The 22875-nt window shown below is 52.9% G+C and overlaps 3 protein-coding genes across 5 annotated transcripts in view; 1 reads left to right on the top strand and 2 right to left on the bottom strand.

Moving 5' to 3' along the window:
• Nucleotides 1–15446, top strand: part of RNF123 (ring finger protein 123) — a 116201-nt gene extending 100755 nt beyond the window's left edge. For both annotated transcript variants that reach the window (XM_069095703.1, XM_069095704.1), the window contains exons 36-39: nucleotides 13887–14029; nucleotides 14582–14676; nucleotides 14902–14987; nucleotides 15068–15446. In XM_069095703.1, coding sequence (XP_068951804.1) covers nucleotides 13887–14029; nucleotides 14582–14676; nucleotides 14902–14987; nucleotides 15068–15170 — 427 coding nt within the window. In that variant the 3' untranslated portion in view covers nucleotides 15171–15446. The remainder of the gene's footprint in view (nucleotides 1–13886; nucleotides 14030–14581; nucleotides 14677–14901; nucleotides 14988–15067) is intronic.
• AMIGO3 (adhesion molecule with Ig like domain 3) lies at nucleotides 8120–10291 on the bottom strand. The gene has a single exon (XM_069095705.1). The coding sequence runs from the start codon at nucleotides 9626–9628 to the stop codon at nucleotides 8120–8122; it is 1509 nt and encodes a 502-aa protein (XP_068951806.1). The 5' UTR covers nucleotides 9629–10291.
• Nucleotides 15447–15624: 178 nt separating the features above from the next.
• GMPPB (GDP-mannose pyrophosphorylase B) lies at nucleotides 15625–19727 on the bottom strand. 2 transcript variants are annotated; one of them, XM_069095707.1, is made up of 10 exons: nucleotides 19593–19727; nucleotides 19319–19467; nucleotides 18508–18588; nucleotides 18104–18152; nucleotides 17844–17986; nucleotides 17188–17346; nucleotides 16967–17045; nucleotides 16745–16896; nucleotides 16033–16215; nucleotides 15625–15940 (listed from the first exon to the last, which is right to left on the bottom strand). In XM_069095707.1, the coding sequence occupies exons 2-10, from the start codon at nucleotides 19448–19450 to the stop codon at nucleotides 15809–15811; spliced, it is 1110 nt and encodes a 369-aa protein (XP_068951808.1). In that variant the 5' UTR covers nucleotides 19451–19467; nucleotides 19593–19727; the 3' UTR covers nucleotides 15625–15808. The 2 variants fall into 2 exon arrangements, with proteins under 2 accessions (XP_068951808.1, XP_068951809.1); XM_069095708.1 differs by having other exon boundaries at nucleotides 16745–16872.
• Nucleotides 19728–22875: the final 3148 nt, after the last annotated feature.

The raw sequence follows: 22875 nt of genomic DNA, 5'->3' as shown, positions 1-22875 counted from the left end.
TTTCACCCCTTTGGGAGTCAGTTTTCCCATGTATAAGATGATGGGGTTGGACTAGATGGTGCCTGAGACATCCTAGCCCTGAATTCTGAGGTTTCTGTGCCTGCTGCAGCTTTGGCATCCTCTCCCTCTACAAGAGATGTGCCACTGCTGCCTCAGGATCCTAGCTGGCATTTGCAGCATCAGTCCAGAGATGAGTGGGTCTGCAGGCTGCCTGGGCCTCAGGCTTATGGCTTACTTGTTGTTCCAGCTGTGCCTTTGTTCTATGTTGCTGATGACCCAGGGACTCCCCAAGTGTGGAGGAGGCTGTGTACCCTTGTGTATGTGTGTGCATATATAGGGGTGTGTAGGGGTGTATGCATGCACATGTGCACACATGTGGCGGGGGCAAGGGAGTGTCAAAGTGTTTTTCATCTGCTCAGGGCATTGGATTTGGAGTCAGAGAACTGGCACAGGCTCACTTTGTGACCTTGGGCAAGTCATTCCTCCCTCTGTGGGCCTGTTTTCTCATCTGTAAATTGAGAGAGGCAAATCAGGTTATCCCGAAGGTCCTTCCTGGCTCTTCTTCTCATGGTCCCAATTGTTATTGTTTGTCCTTCATTCTTGAAAAGGACCATGACACCAGGGAGGTGATGCCATGACATTCAAGTGAATTGAATTGAAGTGAGGGAGGGCCATGCAAGGTCACCATCCTCACTCTCTCCTCCAGAGCTACTTGGGTCCAGTGGCCACATATAGATCAGGATGACCAGAGATGGCCCCAGATGTAGTGACCTTTTTAAGCTAAGGTCTTTACCAGGTCTCAGTTGGACTGAGGCAATGCCCATTCAGTGATTAAGGCTAAGTAAGAAATCTTCCCATGGTCCCATGTCTCAGTGGCATAGGTATGCTTTCCCTTTCTTCTGAGAGAGGCTGGATGGCTTCCCAGACTGTGGTTTTGTTGTAGACGGGGCATTCATGCATTTGTGTATTCTTTCACTCATTCACTCAACAAACATTTGTGGATACCTGCCTTATTCCAGGTCCAGTGATCAGATTCTTCAGAACAGATATTTAGGCCATAGATCAAGACATTTTGAAGAGATATGTGACCTTCAGTGGATCTGAGTGCAGAGGTGTTAGTGACTCCCACTGAAGGGGCTAAGGGGAGAGGGGAAGCTTTGTGTCAGAAGCACTGTCAAATACAGTAGATAGAGATGCCCTTTGAAAGGCAGCAGGAGGTGGAGGCAAGGGCAGCTCCCAGAGCCAAGCAAGTCCTGCCTGAAAGACAGCTAGCTGGATGTCTTATCTCCAGGGGGGCATCCACCAGCACCAGGGGCTGTCAGGCCAGTCAGGCCTCTCTGAGGGAGAGGAGTGTACAGTAGTCATGGGCTATAGCGTTGGAAGACACTTAGACCCCATTCAAGTTATAGGAAGAGGAACAGGATTCACACTCCATCCCAGATGCTACTTTATGGTAGAAAGAGCCTAGAACTGGGAGTTGAGAGTTGCCATTGAATCCCAATTCTGCCACTTATAAGCTATGTGACCTGAGCCTTAGTTCCTTTCTCTGTAGAATGGCCCCTAGGCTCTTCAAGGCCCCCAAATTTCTTAACTTGGGTGAAGATAAGCCCTTTCTTTCCCTTAGTTCCCAAAACTTTTCAGAAAGGATTTTAAGGGGAAAGAGTGTGATAAAATAGAGCCAAAGACTTTAGTTTCAAAAGTCTGAGAATCTTATCCCAAGTGTTCCTAATCTGTCCCTAACTGCCAGGACAATTTGACTGAGTGCTCCCCCTTTGCCCATCTAAATCATTTCTGAGCCTGGCCTTGTCCTGCAGCTGATGATCCCCTAGAGATGGTCTCTTCATGACTGCCAACCTTTCCTGGCTTCTGTTTTCCTGCTCCCCTGGGGTATTTGCCCTTCCTTCCCAGGGTTCAGTTTTCAGTCCATTTGCGCACCTTGAAAATCTGATATCCCAAAGAATCAATTAAACTTCCCCCTGAGCAGTTGCTGTTTGTTCTCAGATACTAATTACTCACAGATTGACTCCTGACCTTCAGAGAAGTGTCCATCAAAGCCCACCTGACAAATATTACCCAGGTAGTGAAATAGTAACATCCACTTTTCACCAACTATGAGAGAAAGGTAATCCTATCCTAGCCCTCCCTAGCACTACTAGGTATCCCCTCAATTCTACTCTTTGCACTCAATCTGTTGCCTGGGGCACTCAGACCTTGGATCTGGGCAGCCACAGGGTTGTCTATCAATGCTGCAGAGAGCCTGCTGCATCCCTAAGGGACCCTCATTAAATTTTCAGAGTTCTGCCTGTCAGCAAACAGGCCAGGGTGAGGGCCAGGAAGGCCACTCTATTCTGCTGCAGAGACCTAGGAAACCTTGAAGGCACGAGAGCTGGCATTGACCCTGTGTCCTTTAGCAGTGTGGTTTGAAGTATCATCCCAGGGGCTTAGCAGTATCTGACCTGACCTCCCCAAAGGTGGGAGGCACTAGCCTGAGTTCCTGTTGGTTCCCAGCCTAGCTCAAGGTAGGATGAAACTGCTATTATGATTTTCTTTTAAATCACCCATTTAGAACTGCTTGATTCCAAGAAACTCATGGTATTCCATGTATATTGTCTGATCACATCTATTGGGAAGCATAGGCAGGGCTTTAATAGAATTGAAGAATTGAAGCATGGACAGATTATATGACTTGCCCCAGGTCCCTAAGTTTGCTAGATGCAGAATATCGAGCTAGAACCTGGCTCTTCTGGCTCTCAGTCCAGCATACTCCCACCAGGATACTTGGTTGTGACCATATTTTGTTGGGTGGTTTTTAAATTATTAATAATGCTTGGTATTTGTGTAACACCTGACATTTAAAAGCTTCAAGTGGGAGGCAGTATGTTCCCCTGGCAATAGCAGGGGCCTGGAAAACTCACTTCCTCTCTTCTGAATCCTACAGGCAGAAGGGAGTCCAGGTTCCTTTTCCCAAGAGAAGGGAAGCATTGGATAAGTGAATCCTGGTACCTAGAAATCTACCAGATATCAATGGGAAAGTCCATTCTTTTACATGTACTAAAGGCGTTGTTTAGTCATTTCAGTCATGTCAGGCCCTTTGTGACCCCATTTGGGGTTTTCTTGGCAAAGATACTGTAATGGTTTGCCATTTCCTTCTCCAGTACTAAAGACCTACCTGCCCTTAAACTAAGAGTAAATACAGTTTCCTTTCCTCACTTTCTAGAAGGTGTGACTATGTGGAGGTCTGAGGGACTTCTGTTTCTCACCTCTTTAAACCCAACTTTGCTGTCTCCTCTCCTGGTCCTGTGACACTGCCAGCCCTCTGTTGTCTTCTGTCAGTGGAGAACTTCTGGATTTGGAGCAAGGAGACTTAGGTTCAAATTCTGACTAGGTGGCACAGTGGGTTAGAGTGTAGGGCCTGGAGTCTGAAAAAATTATCTTTGTGAGGTCAAATCTGGTCCCAGACACTTCTGAACTGTGTGACCCTGGCCAAGTCACTTAACCCTGTTTGCCTCAGTTTCCTCATATGTAAAATGAGCTAGAGAAGGAAATGGCAAACTACTCCAAAATCTTTGCCAAGAAAATCCCAAATGGGGTCATGAAGAGTCAGACACATGACTGAAAAAATGACTGAACACCATTATAAGTTGGACAAGTTATTTAACTTCCTAGAGCAGGTCCCTTTCTGCTTTTAATACTGTGTTCCTGTGAATTGGCAAAGATAACCTGAAAATTCCGTCTTTCACCCTGCAATATATTTGTGTGTTTGTGTTTCAGTAATATTTTCCCTTCCTTATGCTGCCTTCCTTAAACTATTGGGTATCATGGATAGGTCAGCTCTTCCTTAATCTGGACAGATGACCGAAGGTAGACAGGTATGGGAGCAGCCAGACTCTGGATTTTTTCCTTTTGAAAATGTTTCCCATCTTTGTTTCTAAAATTTCCCTTAGTGCTGAACAATCTTCCCACCAGGCTTCCCTTACTGGGACCTGGCCTTTGGTGGTGAGTATCATGTCTTCTGGCTGGACCCCAAGAGTCAGGTTTGATCCCTTAGAGAATCTGTAGTAATCCCCTGGATTTACCTACCCCCTTCTTATCTCCCGAGGTTCCCACTCTCCCACAAGGGAATAATCTCTCCCACTCCATGGTTAGGAAAACTGATGTCCAGAGGAGATAAACAACTTGCCTCAGGTCCAACAGTGGGCACCTGGGGCTCTGCCCACCGGGTGCCCTTGGCTCCCTTTCTTCCTTCACCGTCAGGAGGGACAGTGGTCACAATGCCTGCTGAATGGTTTCTGTGGCCTTGTCTGGCACCCTTCCTCCGCCTGAGCGTCTCTTGCTCTCTGGGGTTCTGGCCTCCACCCCAGAGTCTTAGGAGAGGCACAAGAGAGCTGCTTACACTGAGACTGCTCCAGCTGGGAGCTTTTAGGCACCAGAGACCACTCACATGGACGTGGTTTAACATACCTAGGGGAGGGAGGGAAAACTCCGAGGCAGAATTCCCTAGAAGGATTTCTTCACCATGTGTGTCAGGAGCCAATTCCAGGGGCTTTCTGAGCTTATCTGAGAGGATGCTAGCAATGTGGAAGATAGTGCTGTCCATCCCTGTTGTTTGGATGGGAAATCAGTAGAGACAGACAGAAATGTCTTGGTGGTAGGATGGGCGGTAGTGGCGGGTGGAGGTAGGGGGAGGACAAGCTCTCTCACAGAAGTGTTCTGGAGAAGAGAGCGCTGCCTCTGGAGGCCAGGAGACCTGGGCTCCGGGCTTAGCACTCTTCTTACCCTCTGTGTGATTTTGAGCAAGTCACTTCCCTTTCCTGTACCTAATTCTCCATAGCTTTGACATCCTCTGATCAGGTGACATTTAAAGTCCCTTGCAGCATTAAATCCCATGACTCTTTGTTTAATAATAATCTAGAATATACACACATGCATACACATAAATATAATGCATATATACATAAGGGTAGATGGATGGATGTGTCATCATCGCTCTATTTGTGTCCTATTAAGCTTATTAAAGCCTAATTTCCTTCTGACCAGGTGGATAGACCTAGGTCTGGGGTAAGAGAGGAGACATTAACGGGGAGCTTGTGGCAGGCTGTCCCTTGGGCCACACCAACTGATCCTTTCTTTGGCCAGACTGTAGACACGGGAAGAACAGAAGGCTGTGCTCTGGAAACTCATCCATTTTTAGGCATCTGTGTCTTGTTTTCCTTTCCCTTACTTTTCCACTCAGATTTTCTTGAATAACTTTATTGTACTAAAGGGCAGTGAGATGGCACAGTGGATGGAGAGTGGGGCCTGGAGTCAGAAAAACCCAAGTTCAAGTGTGGTCTAGCTATGTGACCCTGGGCCAGTCACTTAACCCTGCTCTCCTCAATTTCTTCATCTATAAAATGAGCTGGAGAAGGAAATGGCAAACCACTCCAGTGTCTTTGCCCAGAAAATCCCAGTGGGGTCACAGGGAGTTAGGCACGACTGGAAATGACTGCGCAACAACAACAGCAGCAAATTGTGCTTAAGTCATCTGCTCATCAGACTTAGAGCTGGAAGAGACCTTAGAGCCGTAGTCTAACCACTTATTTTATAGGTGGCTTGAAGCCCAGAAAAGGGAAAGGATCTGCTTGTGGCCACATAGAGAATGAAATAGGAGAGCTAGTATTGGAACCCAGATCTCCAGACTCCAGATCCAGTGGGGGAGAGGATTTTGTTCCACCTCAGTCAGGCTCAGAGGCATTGGAGGCTAAGAGGTTGGCCCACCTCCCTGCCCAGAGCAGGGGAGTGAGAGTGAGAGAGAAGAAGACTCAAACTAGGCCAAACCAGGGATATGTGTAATTATGAGAACAGGAAACAACCTTCAAGTTCAACCACCCCTGCCTTTTTTACAAATGCTAAAATGAGCCCAGAAAGGGGATCTCAGTTGTCCCAGGGCATTTGAGTGTTAAGTTGTATTAGTAGCAGACCGCAAAAAGGCCCAGCCTTTGGCAGTGGGCACAATATCTCCCAGCTAACCCCAAGAAAGCAGGTTTTAAGACCTTAGAAAATCTGTAGCAATCTCATGAATTTACCAGGCCCTTCCCACCTCCCAGGCTTAATTTCTCATATTTTATTCTGAGAAACAGGGGATAATCTCTCCACATTACAAATGTGAAAATTAAGGTCCAGGGAAAGTAAATTACTTGCCCAGGGCCATTCAGTGGGTTTGCCTAGGATACTAAAAGTGGCAGACTCTAGAACCAGCTGCCTTTGCCTCTAAAACCATTCTAAGCAGGGATTTGACCAGTTGATGTCGTACATGAACTTTTCGGGGCTGTGACTAAACTCCAGGGGCAAGGAGGGAGGAAGAAAATGACTCCACCAGAATATGGACCATAACTTTACAAATTGCTTTTCTACAAGAATGTTTCAGAATGAGTCAGATCTGTCAGGCAGAGCTCTTTTGATGAAGAGTAATCAGAACACTCAAAAGTGGCAAGATAGAGGCCTTCAGCTGATACCCCGGGGATGGCACAGAAGCCTCTGAATTCTCAGTGGCACCAGTCCCCAAAACTAGATTTACTGTCTCAAGCAGTAGATACTTGAGCCTTGAACCAGGAAAATACAGGCAGGAGGAAAGAGGGGTCTTCAACTATCCCCCCAAAGATGATGGGAGGAAAGATGTTCAGACTAGAAATTTAGAAAAATAGACCTTTTTAATTCAAGTTGACTTTGTGGCGAATGAAGAGGCTACATGGGTGACTGTCCTTGGGGCCTTTATTAAATAATTGCACAACTACCAAGGACTGTGCTGCAGGGAGACGCAGAGCAGGGCAATAATGGGAGTGTTAGCTCAGGGATTCTCAACCAGCTGCCAGGATCTTCAGCAACATCGACCAGATTTCCTCTTGTTGGGAAGTGTTGTTCTCAGAGGACCATACTAAGTTCTAAGGAAGGGAAGGGTCATTCACTTCCCTGAGAGTCTGAACCCTCCTCCCCTCCAGCTCCAGGACAGTCCTGAGGGGAGCAGGGGGAAGTCTAATGCAAAATCAGCTTTGAGGAGGACCTCAAGGAATCTAACCATGCCCCCACTTGGATCAGTCTAGAGGCTAATTCTTTCCTGGTAAATAAATTCCTGGGCAGTCAGGACCCAGAAACGTTCACATTGCCTCCCTTATTCAGCTATTTCTATTCTTTCTGAGAGGCCCTTCCTCTTCTGTGTCCCATGTCTCTTGCAGTGTGAGCTAGCCTAGGTATTAATGCTGCAAAAGGCAGAAAGACTGTTCTTAAGAGGAAAACACTTCCCTTCTGGAGGGGAGGTGAATGGTACTGAAGCCTCCAGGGGGCTCAAGGTTGTGAGAGACGTTTTCTCCCTGGGTCAGGGGCTCACACTGAGTCTGTACAGACTTGAGCTCCAGCCCCTCGTGTGCTGGAGGGATTTCTTTTTAGCCTGGAAGGTTTGTTTGCTTGTTTGTTTTGTAGATGCTGAGGACAGATTTGACCTTAGGAGCCGGGAGGCATCCAGGCAGCTGGGGAACTGCTTAAATTCAGCTCCAGCCCCCACAGTTTTGGGGGCAGGGACTATTTGTTCTGTGTGTTGGATTGAAGACTTTTGGAAACCCAGCCTAGGGCTTGGACTGGAATGCCAAGCTGCCAAGAAGCTTGGCCCTCAGACAGCCCAAATGGCCCCCGGGACAGTTCCTCCCCATGCCGGCCCAGTCTGTCTAACCATGTGCTCAGGGAAACAGCAAGTTGTTTTATCTTCTGGCTTTTTCCCTTAAAAAAGCCTCCCCACTTTGAGGGGTGCCCCTGCTTTGGCAGATAGGGGGTCCCTGGCCATGCTATGTTCTTTTCCCCGTCCTCCCTTCCTTTGGGCTAGTTCCTATGAGAAATTAAGTCCATTGTCAGCTGCTACTAATGGCCTTGTCTCTGGCAAGTTTGAGTTGTATTTAATGGATAGGAGGGGATGGGATCGCAGGCAAGGCTTGACGGACAGAACAGCAGAGGTATTGATCTATAAAGAGGAAAACTCGGCACTATGGACATCTGTGGTGCTCCTCTACCCCCACGAGGCCAGGCGTGGCCCATCCATCGGGAGGACCTTGACTGCTTCAGGCCCCCAATACCCACGACTGCTCTGTCACTACTATGACATAATGGGTGTGTCAGAGAACATGGAGCTGATGGATTCCGAGTCCGACTTGACCTGCAGGATTTTAGGGTTCCTAAGGTCAAAGTCCTCACTGACCGCCAATTTAACCCTGCCATTCTGGCCTTCTTTGACTGGCTCCAGGAAGACGACGTGTTTGTGGGTGCTGGCTTTGCGCCCAGGTCCATCGGCAGGTGGGGTGGAGCTCAGAATGGAGGATTGGGCGCTGCACTCCTGGGGTGGGACAAGGGGCACGGGCCGGCAGCAGCGGCAGCAGCAGGAGCAGGGTGTGAGGAAGAGATACAGCAAGACCAGGATCAGGCTGACCACGCAGCCCAACAGGGTGGTGAGGCCTGTGTTGAAGGACTCTGAGCCGTGCGGTGGATAGCGGACAGTGACATTGTATTCATGTGTTTGGTTATGGTGCAGGCGACTCCCAGCCGCCAGGCACACGAAGACGCCAGCATGGCTGGGCTGGGCTTCTTGGATGGCCAGGCTGCCGTTACTCATCACCCGGATGCTGTTGTCTTTGTTGCCTGGGAACACAAGGAGCTCATTGCTCGGGGAGACCCACGCGTACCGGGCTGCCGGGGCGCTGGCGTGGCAGTGGAGGAGCAGTGGCTGGCCCGCCTGCACCTCCAAGTGGACGTCGGACTGCTCGAGGCCAGGGGCCGGCGAGGAGCAGTTCTCAAAGACCTTGCTGTGAGTGAAGAACCGCACGCGCGACGAGGGCACGCCAAAAGCCACGCAGACGTGCTCCTCCAGGTAGTCGCACACGGAGCTGAAGCCGCGCTGCCGCCAGCGCAGCAGCATGTGGTAGAGGCTGCAGCCGCAGCGGATGGGGTTGTTGTGCAGGTAGAGGCCGTTCTTGATGAAGGCGGGAAGGGTGGCCACCTCATTCACGGGGATGCTGGCCAGCCGGTTGGTGGAGAGGTCCAGGAGCCGCAGCTGCGCGGGGCTGAGGCCGTGCAGGTCGCGGAAGGAGAATGTGGTGAGCCGGTTGCAGCTCAGGTAGAGCCGGCTGAGCCTCCCCAGGCCCCGGAAGGCGCTGCGGTCCACGAAGCCGATGTGGTTGTTGAAGAGCAGCAGCTCCTCCAGCCCCGTGAGCCCCTCAAAGTCATGGTGGCCCACAACGTGGAGGCCATTGGAGGACAAGTCAAGGCGGCGGAGGCCGCTGGCGTTGTGGAAAGCGCCGCGGCCCAAGCTCCGCAGCTGGTTGTGGGCCAGGCGGAGGATGTGCAGGCGGGGCAAGGCAGCCAGCCAACCAGGGTGGAGGTGGGGGAGGACATTATAGCTGAGGTCCAGCACCGTGGTCATGGCAGGTAGGGGTACAGGCACTGCATGGAGGTGGCGGTTGGAACAGCTCAGCAGGTCTGATGCACAGATGCACGCCTTCGGGCAGTGGTGGAGGACGTGGGACACATTGTCCGGGGCACTGTGGGTGCCTGCCTCAAGCAGGGGCAGCTTCCCCAGCCACAGCGTACAGACCAATATCAGAGCTGCCATGGTGGGGTGGGGATGGGTGGCAGTCAACCCCCAGGACAGCAGATCCCACCCCCACCCCAGGAGTTGTCCCAAGGGGTTCCTGGCAGCCTTCGAAGTGGCAAGGGAAACAAGTCCTCTAGGCACAGGCTTCCACAAGTTGGGAACAAAATTCCCTGTCCCGGGTAGGAAGGAACTAGCAACCTAGATGTGCTTGTCAGACCCAGAAAAGCCTGGAAAAGGGCAATCACTTGGGGAAAACCCAGGCATCAAAGGGACACCAGCTGCTCCCTCAGCCGAGTGTACCCAGCACTGGACAGTGCCATCCCATCCCCAGCCAGGAGCTGCTGAGCTCAGCCTTCACACAAGGGAATGGCCCCCACCCCGTCCCCCAGCATTGTGCCAGCTCCACCGTCTGGCCCAGCCAGCCCCTCGGCCTCACCTCCTGGCCAGCCGCCCCCTCTCCAAGTAGGACCAGCCCCAGCTGGTGGGTGCAGGGTGTGATCCTTGCTCCCACTCCGGACTTAGTTCTCAGCGGTCTTAGTTGCTGCTCCTTGCTTTCTCTGGCTGTCTCGGTCTTGCTCAGTCTGTTGGTATTTACACTGGTGGCCCAGCTGGGAGCTGGGTAGGGTGAGGGGGTGGGGCTACCAGCCCTCCGATTGGTCCTTGGGAGGGGAGGGGAGGGGAAGGAAGAAGAGGAGGAGGAGGATGCCCAGGGAATTAATGAATGGCTTGCAATTTCCGGCTGACCGCCAGAGGACAGCATGCGCCTACATGGCTCCCTGGGACTGAGCCCTCCATCCTCCTTTCCTCTAGGACAGTGTGTTTTGTCTTTGACTGTTTTTTGTGGAAGAGAGATGGTAGAGGGGCAAGAAGGAAAGGGTCAAAGCGCATATTAGAGTATTGTGTCCATTTCTGGGCACCACGCTGGCGGAGTGTGTCTGGAGGGCAGCCAGGATGGTGATGATTATGAACATTTCCATAATATTTAATTAGGGTTTCGAAATTGCTTTATGTACATGATTTCATTCTATCTGCCACAAAACAGTCCCTGGTGGTGGGAGTATTATCTGTATTTTAGGGAAACAAGGGAGGGGAGTGAAGCTCAGAGGGGCGATGCCTTGGTCAAGCCAGATGGCCAGTCAGTTGGGGGCCTGAGATCTTACACCATGTCTTCTAAGTCCAAATCTACCATGTTTTCCACGAGACCAGGCTGTCAGTCCTAGAAGGAGCAGTTACAGGGCTTGGAGGCAGCCCAGAGGAGAGAATATTCAAGCATTTGAAGGAGGGAGGGGCTGTTATCATGTGGAAGAGACTTATTCTGCACAGCCCCAGAGGACAGAGCTGGGCCCCAAAGAACTTCCTAACAGAGCTGCGTGAAAATGCCAAGTGTCCGGGTGGTCTGTGTTGTTAACTGGTGCCCCTGTCCCTGGAGTGTCCTTGTCCAGGAGGCTGTGGAGGGCTTGGGTGTCACTGGTTCTTGGGAAGCGTGTGAACACCTCACCCTTGCCTTCCTGGGGGTTCAAAGAGAGACCCTCATTCCCTTTTACTCTCTCCTTTCTCTGATAGATGTGAGGTCAGTCCTTCCTAAGAAAAGAATCTGGGATAGTGGAAGGCTAGGATGCGGGGGGCCATTTCTGAGGGCTCTTAGAGCCAGGGCTTCCCCTGCCTGAATTCTCTCAGAATGATTTGGTCACTGCCCTCCACCTCCAGTCTCTCACTTCTGGCTAACAGGAGTCGAAGACATTCTAGAGGTCATCACTTATTGCTGGTGACTTTGCTGTATTGATTTGCCTTCTCCTTCCCCCTCTCCCCACACGTGCACTGCTGCCAAGGGCAGCAACCCAGGTACCACTGGCCCTTGAGCTTCCAGAGACATTGAATGCCAGAAGCCCTCAAGTTTGTGGGAAGGCCACCTCCTTCAGGACTCCATGTGCTTAGGCTGCCTTCAGGCCACCTATCTCGTGCTCCCTTTTCCCTGCCTCTCCTCTGAAACATGGCTTCATTCCATGTGTAACAGTGTGGCAGTGAAGGTAGTCGGGCATGCACTATATAGATTGAGGTAGGTATATCCCAGGAATACTTATCTGGGGAGGTAAAGAAGGATATTTGGTGGTTGCCTTGTTTGGAATCAAAAGGTATGTCCTGACATATTATTGGGCTGTCCTACTGACCCACAGGGCCCTCCCCTCCCATTCAGCTCTTTGTCCACTGAATCCTGGAGAAATTGCTAGCCCACATTGGAAAGGTTCAGGGTCTGTTTGAGGGTGAGGTCTCATTTAGCTCAGAGGTAGAGAATGAAGGACTTATGGAGGTTAGGTTGGAAAAGAGGAACCCTCGGAGTCAGGACCCCAGGGTCCAGCTTCCTGGCACTGTGGGAACACATTCATCTTCATAGATTCTCAGAATTTGAAAGGACCTCTCAGGTAATACAGATATAACCTAGACCTGAATAGAAAGCCCCTCTACAATAATGATCACCTTTTTGTTTAAAGATCTCCATTAATGAGAACTCATTACTTCTCAAGCCAGCCCATTCTATTGTGGGAAGTTTTCTTTTTCTTTTTTTGTTTGTTTTTTGAAGGGGGGGGGAGGTAGGGCATTTGGGGTTAAGTGACTTGCCCAAGGTCACACAACTAGTAAGTTTGTTAAGTGTCTGAGGCTGGATTTGAACTCAGGTCCTCCTGACTCCAGGGCTGGTACTCTATTCACTGAGCCACCTAGCTGCCCCATTGGAAGTTTTTCTCTATGTCAAGACCAAATCTGCCTCTGTGTGCTTCACTGCTCCCAAGTCTGCCCAAAGGGGCCATGCAGGCCCCTAGACCTCCTCTCTGCCAGCCTTTCACATGCTTGAAGGCACGTAGGTCTTTCTAACATTCTGTCCTTGCCCCAAGTCTTCTTGTTTCCAGGCTAAACACCTCTAATTCCTTCAAATAAGTGGTCCCCTCACTCTCCTGGTTGTGTTCTTCCAAGTACATGTCAGCTTGCAAGTATCCTTCCTATAGTGTAACTTCCAAAATTGAAAATAATATTCCATATTTGGTCTGCCCAGGGCACTAGATGTCTGACCCTGACACTATTTCCTACCCCCTTATTAGTCAGTCAGTAAACATTTATTAAGTGCCCACTTATGTGCCAGGCACTGTGCTGTGCTAAGGATACAAAGAGGCAAAGGGCAGCCCCCTGCCCTCAAGGAGCTCCCAGTCTCCCTTCCAGCAAGCCTCAGGAAGTACTGGGTAACAAAGGCCTTGGTTTTCCTTCTGTCTGTTTCAGCTGTGCTGAACGGCTCTCTGTTTTGCTGTTGAACAGGGTTCTGGGTCCAGGTATGGAAGTGGGAAGGCATGTTCTTTCCCTAACTAGTACAAGCTTTCCCAGGGGAAGGAAAGACTTGAGTAAGGAGGAAGACTACACGGCATGTGGGTTGTGTGTCAGGAAAGCACAGTGTGACTTGAGTGGGAAATAGAGTGAGACAGAGGGGCCATAAGGTAGAAGATGGGTCTGAGGGGGACGGCTGAAGCTGACCTTGCAGCTGTCCTGAGGACTCTCTATCATGAATGGGACTTAGTGATCAACCTTCAGCTTCTGGCCCTTGAGGAAGACTCCTAGAAACTTAAAGGCAGGAACAAGCCCCAGGTTTTTTTAAAAAAATCCCTGGAAGGGCCCCATGAGTTGGGCAGAGAGATCAGACTGGCACTGCCTCCTAACCAGCCAGCGTGGGGCCGTGGAAAGAACACTGGATTTGGAGTCACAGGGCCCGGGTTCCAGTGCTAATCCTCGGTGTGACCCTGGGAAAGTCCTTTCCTTTCTCTACCACCTACAATGAGGTTGTTGAATCAGATATCTTAAGTCCCTTCCACCTCGAAATTCTACAATCAGTCTTTTTGTGTCAGAGGGGGAGTGAGGGAAAGGCAGCCTGGGCTCCCTAGGTGAGGAGTGCTGGGAGCTGTCTGCTGCTTGGTGCTGAATTGGATTCAGTGCCACTGGTCGAGTTCTTCCTGTGTGGCCCCACCAGGCTTCTCTTCTGGCTTCACCAAAGGAAGCAACTAAGGAAACCGCTCTCTGCCTCAGGGCAGATCCTCATCTTTGTCCCAAGGGGCTGCTCATCCCTGGTCAGCCTCAAGTCCTCACGATGGCCCTTCTGGCTCCCTCTGCAGGAATGGATGGCTGCCATTCATTCTTCCCGGGTGAGAAGATGATCTCAGGATCTGGGGTAGGCAAGAGCCATCGGTTGGTGTGTCTGCACCACCAGTGGGCCGTGACCATGTGTCTCTCCTCCCACCAGGGCCAAGCGAGCCACCGAAGTGCTCTTAGCAGACCCATGCTTCCAGCTCCGCTCCATCCAGTACCTCCTGGGCCAGCCAGAGCCCACGGCCTCTGGGGCCACACCGCCCCCTCCAGAGAGGAAGCACTTCTCTCTGCAGAGCTGTGAGTATGGGACTCAGGACAGATTTCCCCTTGCAAGGCTGCAAAGAGTAAGAAGCCCTGGCTTGGAATCCAGCTCCAACAAGAGCATGGGCTTGGGCAGATCATTTCACATTTCAGAACCTCCATGTCTTCAACTGTCAAAAAGGGCTAATAACCTTCCTTCACCCACCTAAGGCAGGGTTATTGTAAGACCCCCAGAAATGAGGGTCTGCGTGTCCTGGGACTTGGGAGGCTGTTCTCCTGCCCTTTCTAGAGGCCACTATTCCCAGGTCATTCTTCAGCTATCTAATCACTGCCTGGAAGAAATCAGGTAAGGGGTTCAGCTTTGCCACCATCCTGCCCTGTTCCAGGCACTGGCCAGAGCTGAAGAGCTAAGCTCTGACTCTCTAGGAGATAGGATGGGCACCAGAATGCCAAAAGCAGGGCCCCAAAAGAGCAGCCTCTCCCTTTTCTGAGCTAGGGACGTAAGGACCCCCATCCCAAAGTTAAGATACCACCAAAGCCAGAGTAGGGGTATAGCCAGGACAAGGTTTACCTGTTCACTCTCCCCAGACACTGATTACATCAGCCCGGAGGAATTAGCCAAAGTGGATCAGATGTTGGGCCATCTGAGCGAGGAGTCCAAGCAGGCGGCTGCCTCCACTCTGGTGAGTGTGTGCACCATACCTGTGTCTGTCTCCCTGGGTCCCTAAGCCACTGTGCGGGCATGCCTGGGTTTCTGTGCAAATAAGGCATCTGCCCATGTGTATGCACTGAGATGCTTACCTTTGGAGGTCCCCATAGAGCTAAGATCATTTCCGCCATGGGAAGTAGATTGGGAAGAGCCATGTATCCATGAAGGTCCCTGACTCCCCTTTCTCTCCGCCCCTCAGCCCACAAGTGAGGAGGACCTGTGCCCCATCTGCTACGCCCACCCCATCTCTGCTGTGTTCCGGCCCTGTGGCCACAAATCCTGCAAGTGAGTACCTGGCCTGGGGGAGGGCTGGGCTGCTGGGCACTATTAGGAGGCTCTGAACCTTGGTTCTCTGCCCATCGCAGAGCCTGCATCAACCAGCACCTGATGAACAACAAGGACTGTTTCTTCTGCAAAGCCACAATCGCTGGGGTAGACGACTACGAGAAACCAGCTTCCTCATCCTAGGCCATCTCAGGGCGGGGCCCAGGGCAAGGCTGGGGGAGGGCGGGCACACTCATCCCTTTAGAAGCCTCCCTTTCTGGACAGCTCCTTCACCAGCCTGGGCCTGCCCTGAGGAAACCAGACGGAGGGGACGAGGGGCTGCCTGGGGGCAGCACTTCTGCCCTGCCCTTCCCAGCGCAGAGGACAGGGCTTGTTCCCTTCTCTGGCACTGGCTTTGTAAAAGGATGGGGTGGGGCGTGGACAGTTCCAGGTGTGAGTATTAAATTATTATTCCATACAGCCCTGCCCTGCCTTTTTTCTAGGTGTGGGACAAGAGCCTGGTCCTGTTTCCCCATTTGTCAAGTAAGGAGGGGTGGTATTAGATGAACCCAAAGGCCCCCAATTCCAAGAAAAGCAGGGGAAGACTGGCTGCAGAGACAGACAGACGCCTTGCTCCACAATGCACACACAGCCATGCTTAAACAATATAACTCCAGCTTTGTTTAAACTCTTACATTACAAACAGAGCTATTTACAGGGGCCTTCCCCTGCCCTTTGTGGCGAGGGGCTGGGGAGAGGGCTCCGGCTCCCTCCCCTTGGAGGCACGGAAACACCTGAGCCTTGCCCAGGGCAGCAGGGGCTGCTGTGCTCTGCCCCTCAGTTCACATGATGATTCGAGGCTCGGGCACCGATTCGCCAATGGACTTGTGGGGCAGTACACTGGCCCCATTGAGGTAGAGCTCATCGCCTACGATGACGTCCTCTCCCAGCACTGTCACGTTCTCCATGCGCACCTGGGGGCGGTGGGGGAAGAGGTGGGATTCAGCTGCCTATCCCCTCCCCAGGCCCTGCTATTCACCCAGTCCCTCTCATATCCCTTGCTCACCCACTGGCCCACACGGGAGCTCCAGCCCACAATGCAGGAATCCAGCCACGAGTGAGATCGGATGTGGGCACCTCGTAACACCGTGCAGCGCTTGATACACACGCCGTCCTCCACCACCACGCCAGGGCCCAGGCTGACATTGGGCCCGATGATACAGTTCTGGCCAATCCTGGCGCTTGGATCCTAGGGGGAAAAGAGGCACAGGCCCGACTTAATGGTTGCAGGGCTCCTCACCCCACAGTTACCTCCCTGAAGTCTAAAAACCTACCAATAGGGATTCATTCCTTTCATTGATTCAGCAAACATTTATTAAATGCCTAGTAGGTATTGTGCTCAACTTCAGGGATACAGTCTGTTGGGGGAGGGGAGCCAAGGAGAGAACCAGACTAATGAGGAGGATGATAGCTGGGAGTCCAGAAGGGAAAGCCGTTCACAACAGGCAGTACACAGTGGGCTGCAGCCACGCTGTGGGAGCCTCGAATGCTGAACTAACGAGTTTGTATTTAGGCACTGCCAAGTCAGACTTGTGCATAAGCCATGGCTTAGAGAACAGAGAGGTCAGTAGTGGAGGTGATGAGGGCCTGGCCCAACAGGACAATATAGAAACATCAAGAACTGAGATGAGTTTAGCCTTATTGACCATTTATACCCGAGGGGGAAGGAGTCCGTCAGAGTCTTTTGCAAGAGGAAGAAGGATGGGGCTTGCACTCACCACCAGCACGTTGCCCACAATGCCAGGACCAGAGTAGAGCCGCTCAGGCTGCGTCTGCCTCAGTGACTGCAGGAAGAGGCACATCCCCGTCAGGAAGTCCTTGGGCTGCCCAATGTCCATCCAGAAGCCTGGGGGGGCGGTGCACAGGGAACCTGATGGGGCAGTCCCACCCAGGCCCTCCAACCCTGGCCCAGCCCTCTGCGACCCAGCCCTCTCGTTTACCCGGGAGTTCCATGGCATACAGCTGCCCTTGCTTGGCCATAACAGGGAAGATTTCCTTCTCAATGGATGTGGGCTGTAACTGTGGGGGTGGAGAGATGCTCAGCCCTTCCATGCTCACCAGATGCCCAGAGGCGAGCTTCTGACACTAACTCCAGGCTCTATCTTCCCTCGAGCCTGGCATTTACTGCCCCCACCATCCACCCCCCCACCCCCGAGCCCACCTGGATTCGCTGTAACACACTGGGACTAAAGATGTACATGCCGGCATTGATCTTATTGGACACGAAGACCTGGGGCTTCTCCACAAATCGGTGGATGCGGCCTGTGTCTGCCTCGCTCACCACCACCCCATACTTGGAGGGCTCCTCCACTTTGGTCACCTAAATCAGCAAAGGAAGAGGGATGACACTAACACAGCAGGTTCTCGGGGTTTCCCACCTCTGGGTCCTTAACGTCATGTCCCTGGAGCCAGGGCCCTACAAGTGGAAATGAGACCAGGAAGCAAATGGTTTCTACTCAGGCAGACACACTAAGGACATGTATGGGGGAGGCTGAGCGAGGGGCGAGCGGGAGGATGGAAGGAAACTCACCAAGGACCTGAGAAGCTTAGAGGCCTTCTAGGCCTTCAGGCCACAAGGGATCTGTCCTAGGAACCAGCTGATCCAACCCTCCGCTTGTTAGAGAAGGGAAATGATTTGGCCACAGTTACAAAGTAGAGAACCAGGTCCTCTGACTATGGCACTGGTCTTGACACTAGGCTAGGCTGGGTGGGGCTGAAGCAGACTAGCCGGCAAGGCCAAAGGTAAGGAGGCTGGGTTCACATCACTACCCACTCCTTACCATGGAGGGGAGTTGGGGGGGGCAGGGGATGTCTCACCACGATGGTCCCCTCCTGCCCATGATGCTGATGGAATTGCGCCATCGCAGCAAAGGGGAAGTCACAGATAATGTCACTGTTGAGAACGAAGAAGGGATCCGAATTCTCTGTGAGCAGCTCCCTGGCCAGTGCCAAGGGCCCCGCTGCAGGGACACAGGGCACCAGATGCTCAGGGCCGGCCCAGGGCCTGTGCTTTGTGCCCCTCACCCTACCTCCTCCCCACAAAGTCAGCCTCTGTCCCAGGGGTGCTTTCCACTGACCTGTTCCCAGAGGCTCCTGTTCATGGGACAAGGAGATTCGAATCCCTAGCTGAAAAGTCACAGCAGACTGGGTCAGGGGGGACGGGCCGGGGGGAATCTCTCCCATCTGCAACCCCTCCACCCAGCCTTTCCTCTAGCCATTCTGGGGGGCTCAGGGGCGGGACCTTTCCACCCCCTTCAAACCAAAACATCTGGAAAAGCACTTATCTCAGTGCCTGGCACACAGTGCATTCTCTGATGCTTCTTCAGTCCCTCCCTGGGGTTTCCTCCCCAAGGATACTGTCCCACAGACTTCGAAGACCCGGGCCCTAGGCAGCTAGGAGAAAACCAAGGGGCTCTGAGAGGGAGGGAGCCCTGCTCCTGCCTGCCTGGCTCCAGGGCCGGGGCTGCCTCACTCTCCTCACCCTCAGCTCCTGCTCCTTCATTTCCTTCTCCAACATCTCAGACATGTAGCTCACAGCCAGGATCACATGATTCACTCCTGCCTATAGAAGAATGCACAGATGTAGCCCCTCCCCTCTCCTGGGGGTCCCCACCCATCCCGAGGCTGGGCCAGAGCTCCAGCTCAAGCCCTCACCTCTTTTTTTTTTTTAGAGCAATTGGGGTTAAGTAACTTGCTCAAGGTTACACGGCCAGTTATTTCTGGGTGTGGTGCTGAGTATCTGAGCCCAGATTTGATCCAGGTCATCCCGACACTGGAGCCGTTGCTCTTACTCGCTGAGCCACCTGGCCGCCCCTAAGCAATTGGGGTTAAGTAACTTGCTCAAGGTTACACGGCCAGGTGTTACTGGGTGGGTGCTAAGTGTCTGAGCCCGGGATTCGATCTCCAGGTGTTCTCAACACTGGAGCCGGTGCTCTTACTTGCTGTGCTACCTGGCCGCCCCTCACCTCTTTCTGAGCCCACCTTTCAGTACAATAACTACTGATGAGTATTTGTGAAACTTGTGCCATGCCCTAGCTGGAGCCTCCACCTCCATCTGAGTCCCCCTTTGAATACAAGTTCACCTGGTAAATGCAGTTCAAGCCCTCACCTCTCTCTTGGGGCCCCACGGAACACAGAGACACCTGGCAAGTCCAGCTCAAGCCCTCACCTCTCTCTGGGGGCCCCTTTCAGTACAAGGACACCTCGAAAGCGCACGCCGCTGCCGCGGCCCGGGCAGCCCCACCTGCTCCCACCCTCCCGCGAGCTGTCACACCCGTGGGCCGCGGCCTCACCTTCTTCACCAGCGCCTCCAACTGGTGCAGCAGGATGGGCTTGTTGCAGAAGTCCACCAGAGGCTTGGGCGTGCTCAGGGTCAGGGGGCGCAGCCGCGTGCCGTAGCCGCCCACCAGGATCAGCGCCTTCATGGCGCCCAAGCAGGGCCCTGGGGGAGGGGAGAGCCGGAGGCCGGGGCTCAGCGGGCGCCGGCCCCAGGCCCCGCTCCCGGAGCCGACTTGGCCGGGGGTCCCCTCCCCCTCACAGGCCCTGGGCCCCCCGCCCCCTCCTCACCGGCCGCGCCTCCTGCTCCGACTTCACCTCCGACTCCGGCTCCGGCTCCGGCTCCGGCCCCAGCCCCGCCCACAACCGCCCGCTCCGGTCCGAGGCCTCCCCCGGCCGGTGACAGGCCGCAGGCGGCCGCGCAGTGCAAGGGGAGGGGCCTGGCGCCAAGGCCCGCCCATGGCCGGGCAGCTCCCTGCCAATCGTCGAACGCTTACGTGGCACGGCAGTGACGCCATGGCGCCGCCGGGCCGCACCCCTCCAAGCGTGGCCAATCACAGCCCAAGCGCCCGAGGCGCCATGGCGACGGCGGAAGGGGCAGGCGGGGCAGTTGCCCATTGGTGGATCCGAAGACGGCACGGCGGCAGGGGCGGGGCCGCGGCATCCTCGGAACCCCCACGTGGCTCCTAGGCCGGCGCCACGCCCGGTGTGTTGCGGGGCGGGGCCCACTGGGAGGCTCCGTAGGAAGTAGGGAGTACTAGGCCGGGTGCACCCTGGGGTTCCAGTCATGTGCCCTCGGATAAGCCGTTCCACTTGTCTGGGCCTTATTTTTCTCTTCTGTAAAGACGAGGAAGGTAGTTGTTAATGGTCAGCCCTGTCCGACTCTTGGTGACATTTTGGGGGATTTTCTTGGCAAAAGATACGGGAATGGTTTGCCACTTCCGTCTCTCGCTCATTTGACAGATGAGGAAACTGAGGCACACAGGGTTGTGACATGCCCAGGGTCACATAACTCGTGTCCAAGGGCAGAATTTGAACTCAGGTCTTCCTGACTCCACATCACCTACTTCCCCAAAGGAGGAAACGCCCTAGGATAAAATACCATCCTATGCGTTCCTTTCTTGTGAGACCTAAGTACCTCCCTGGGCCTCAGGTTCCTCATATGGAAGACTAGGAAGAACCTTGCACTAGGATGGTCTCGAGGCTCCCTTTCAGTACTAGCTCGGAGGCTCTTAGCTGTGAGCCCCCACTACTGCCCTCTCCCCTGGCTCCCGTCACTCCTCCACCCCTCACGTGATGACGTGGCCCGGCCCCTTACCAAGGCGAACCCCGATACTCGTAATTCCCTCCCACCCCGCCACGTCCCCCTCACCCTCCCTCCCACTTTTTTCGTTCTCTCCTTGTTTCCTTGGCCACTGCTCGAAAACGTGCCCATGACTCCTCCATCTTCAAAAACAAGATCCTCACTTGAGCCTCATCCCTCCCTGCTAACGATCGTCCCTATCTCTAGGGCCCTTCGTGGCCCCATTGCAGAGAAGGAACCCGAGAGCTGGAGATGGGAAGCAAGTGAGCCAGGGTGGCACAGCCGAACGCACGCGGGTCTGCTGACTGCCAGTACCCCGCTAAGAGTGGTACTTGGTGGGATGGAGTGCTTACTGGTCACCCCAGCTCTGTGGCCTTGGGCAAGTGGCCTCCACTCTGCGCACGTTCCTGTCTGATCCGTGGGGTCCTGGGATGATTCCATTTCATAAATTCTATGACCCTACCAGGTATGGATGGGGCATTTCCCAAACCACGGCTCAGACGTGGCAGTGGACAGACTGCACTAGGAATTAGGGAAGAAAGTAGTTTGTTGTGGCTACAGCTTCTCGTTTTTGGAAGGGGCGATAGGCTGAAAGGTGGGGGAGTGCCTGGTTATTTGTGAAGCCAGAACTTTACCCAATAGGCAAACAGGACTCATTGAGGGATAGGACAAAATGAGATGAGTTAGAAAGGAAATTGAAAACAAATAAGCTGTATAAATGGGAGACCATCCCTGTGGGAAGTCATTTAGGATTCTCAGAGAGTCGCTATGCCCCTTGGAGCTAGGGGGAGGTGGGAAAAGTCCTTAATTAGGGACAAGCCTTTAAAAAGCAGTATCAGGGCCTCTGGGATCGTGTCTCACTTGGCGAGAGGCTGGCTGAGGGCTTCTGGTGCCGAGGAGCTGTCTCAAACTCTACGGGAACTTGGTGGTTGACCCTGGGCTCAGGGAGCTTGTTTCTTCTTTAAGGTGGTTTGAGTTGGGTCCTTAAAACGTTCCTGGCCCCTCTCCCAACTGCCTGGTACCCAAACAATGGAGCTTTTAGGAGTAGCATCTCCAGGTCAGGCGCAGTCCACACTTTCTCCCCTCTCCAGTTTTCATTTTCCACCTCAAGAAAGGACAAGGATCAGATGGGATCAAGTGTAAAAAAAACCACTTTCTACAAGTACAGGTAAGGGAAATAAGGCCTTCCCCCAAAAAAGGTGAACTGGATTCAGGAAAGGGTTCTAATCTTGCTTTGGGTCTTACTAGCCTGGAATCATTTAACGCCTTCAAATCTCAGACTTCATCTGTAAAATAGGCACAATAATAGCACCTACCACTTCCTGCCCAGAATGACCCAAGGTTGCCATTGCAGAATGAGGTAGAGAATCTCTCTCAGGGGCACCAAGCTCCGGAACCTTGGTCAGAGACTGACCTGGAAGCTTCCTGCTAGTCCTTTCTCCCCACAATACTGTTGCAATCAGGTGACTCCTTTCCCGGGAAGCCCCCATACCTAAGCCTCCCTCCCCCAGAGTAGGGAGAAGTGGGTCACCAGCTCCTGACCATGGTAGGGACGTGTATGTGTCACAGCACATACTTCAAGCAAAAGGGCCATGATTTTTCTGGGCAATGAATGCTTCAGCGGAAGGAACATGGGATGTGGGCAGGCCTTGTTATGGGGCATCAGGAGCCTCTTGGCAACTTCAAAGCAGGCTCTCACTTGCAATAATCTCTTGGGCTCCCAGAAACAGGGCGGCTAGGTGGTGCAGTGAAAAGTACCGGCCCTGGAGCCAGGACGATCTGAGTTCAAATCCGCCCTCAGACACCTAACATACACACCAAAAAAAACTAGCTGTGTGACCTTGGGAAAGTCACTTAACCCCAATTGCCTTACCTTCCCCTCTCAAAAAACAAAAAAGGACCCCAAGGAACCTAAGCTCCCTGTGGGTTTCTGACCTGCACTGAAAGGCAACTCTGGAGATGAAGTTAATTCCATGTGGTTGTTCTCATACCAGTACCTGGGTTAGCAGAATGACACTAACCAGGTCAAAACGCACCAGAGCTACACTAGGCTTTAAATAAGGTCACTCTCGAGCCTCCAAGTCATCCTTCCCAGGCGACCTCTGCTAAGATGGCCCTTGTTTCCACAGACACTTCCCAAACAGGGTCCTGTTGGCATTACTGGGCCACCCAAGTGACTGGTTGGGCAGTCCACAGCTGGCTTTGGGGCTTCAGCCCAGGCAGGAATGAATGTGGGAAGTTCAGGAGAAACAAGCCTCTTTCAGTCACCTC

Source organism: Petaurus breviceps, unplaced genomic scaffold (genome assembly GCF_028583685.1).
Source record: "Petaurus breviceps papuanus isolate PSGF00001 unplaced genomic scaffold, PetGlider_PUasm1.0 227, whole genome shotgun sequence".
NCBI lineage: Eukaryota > Metazoa > Chordata > Mammalia > Diprotodontia > Petauridae > Petaurus > Petaurus breviceps.
The sequence above is the reverse complement of the archived record's forward strand: the minus strand, read 5'-3'. Positions and strand labels throughout refer to the sequence as shown.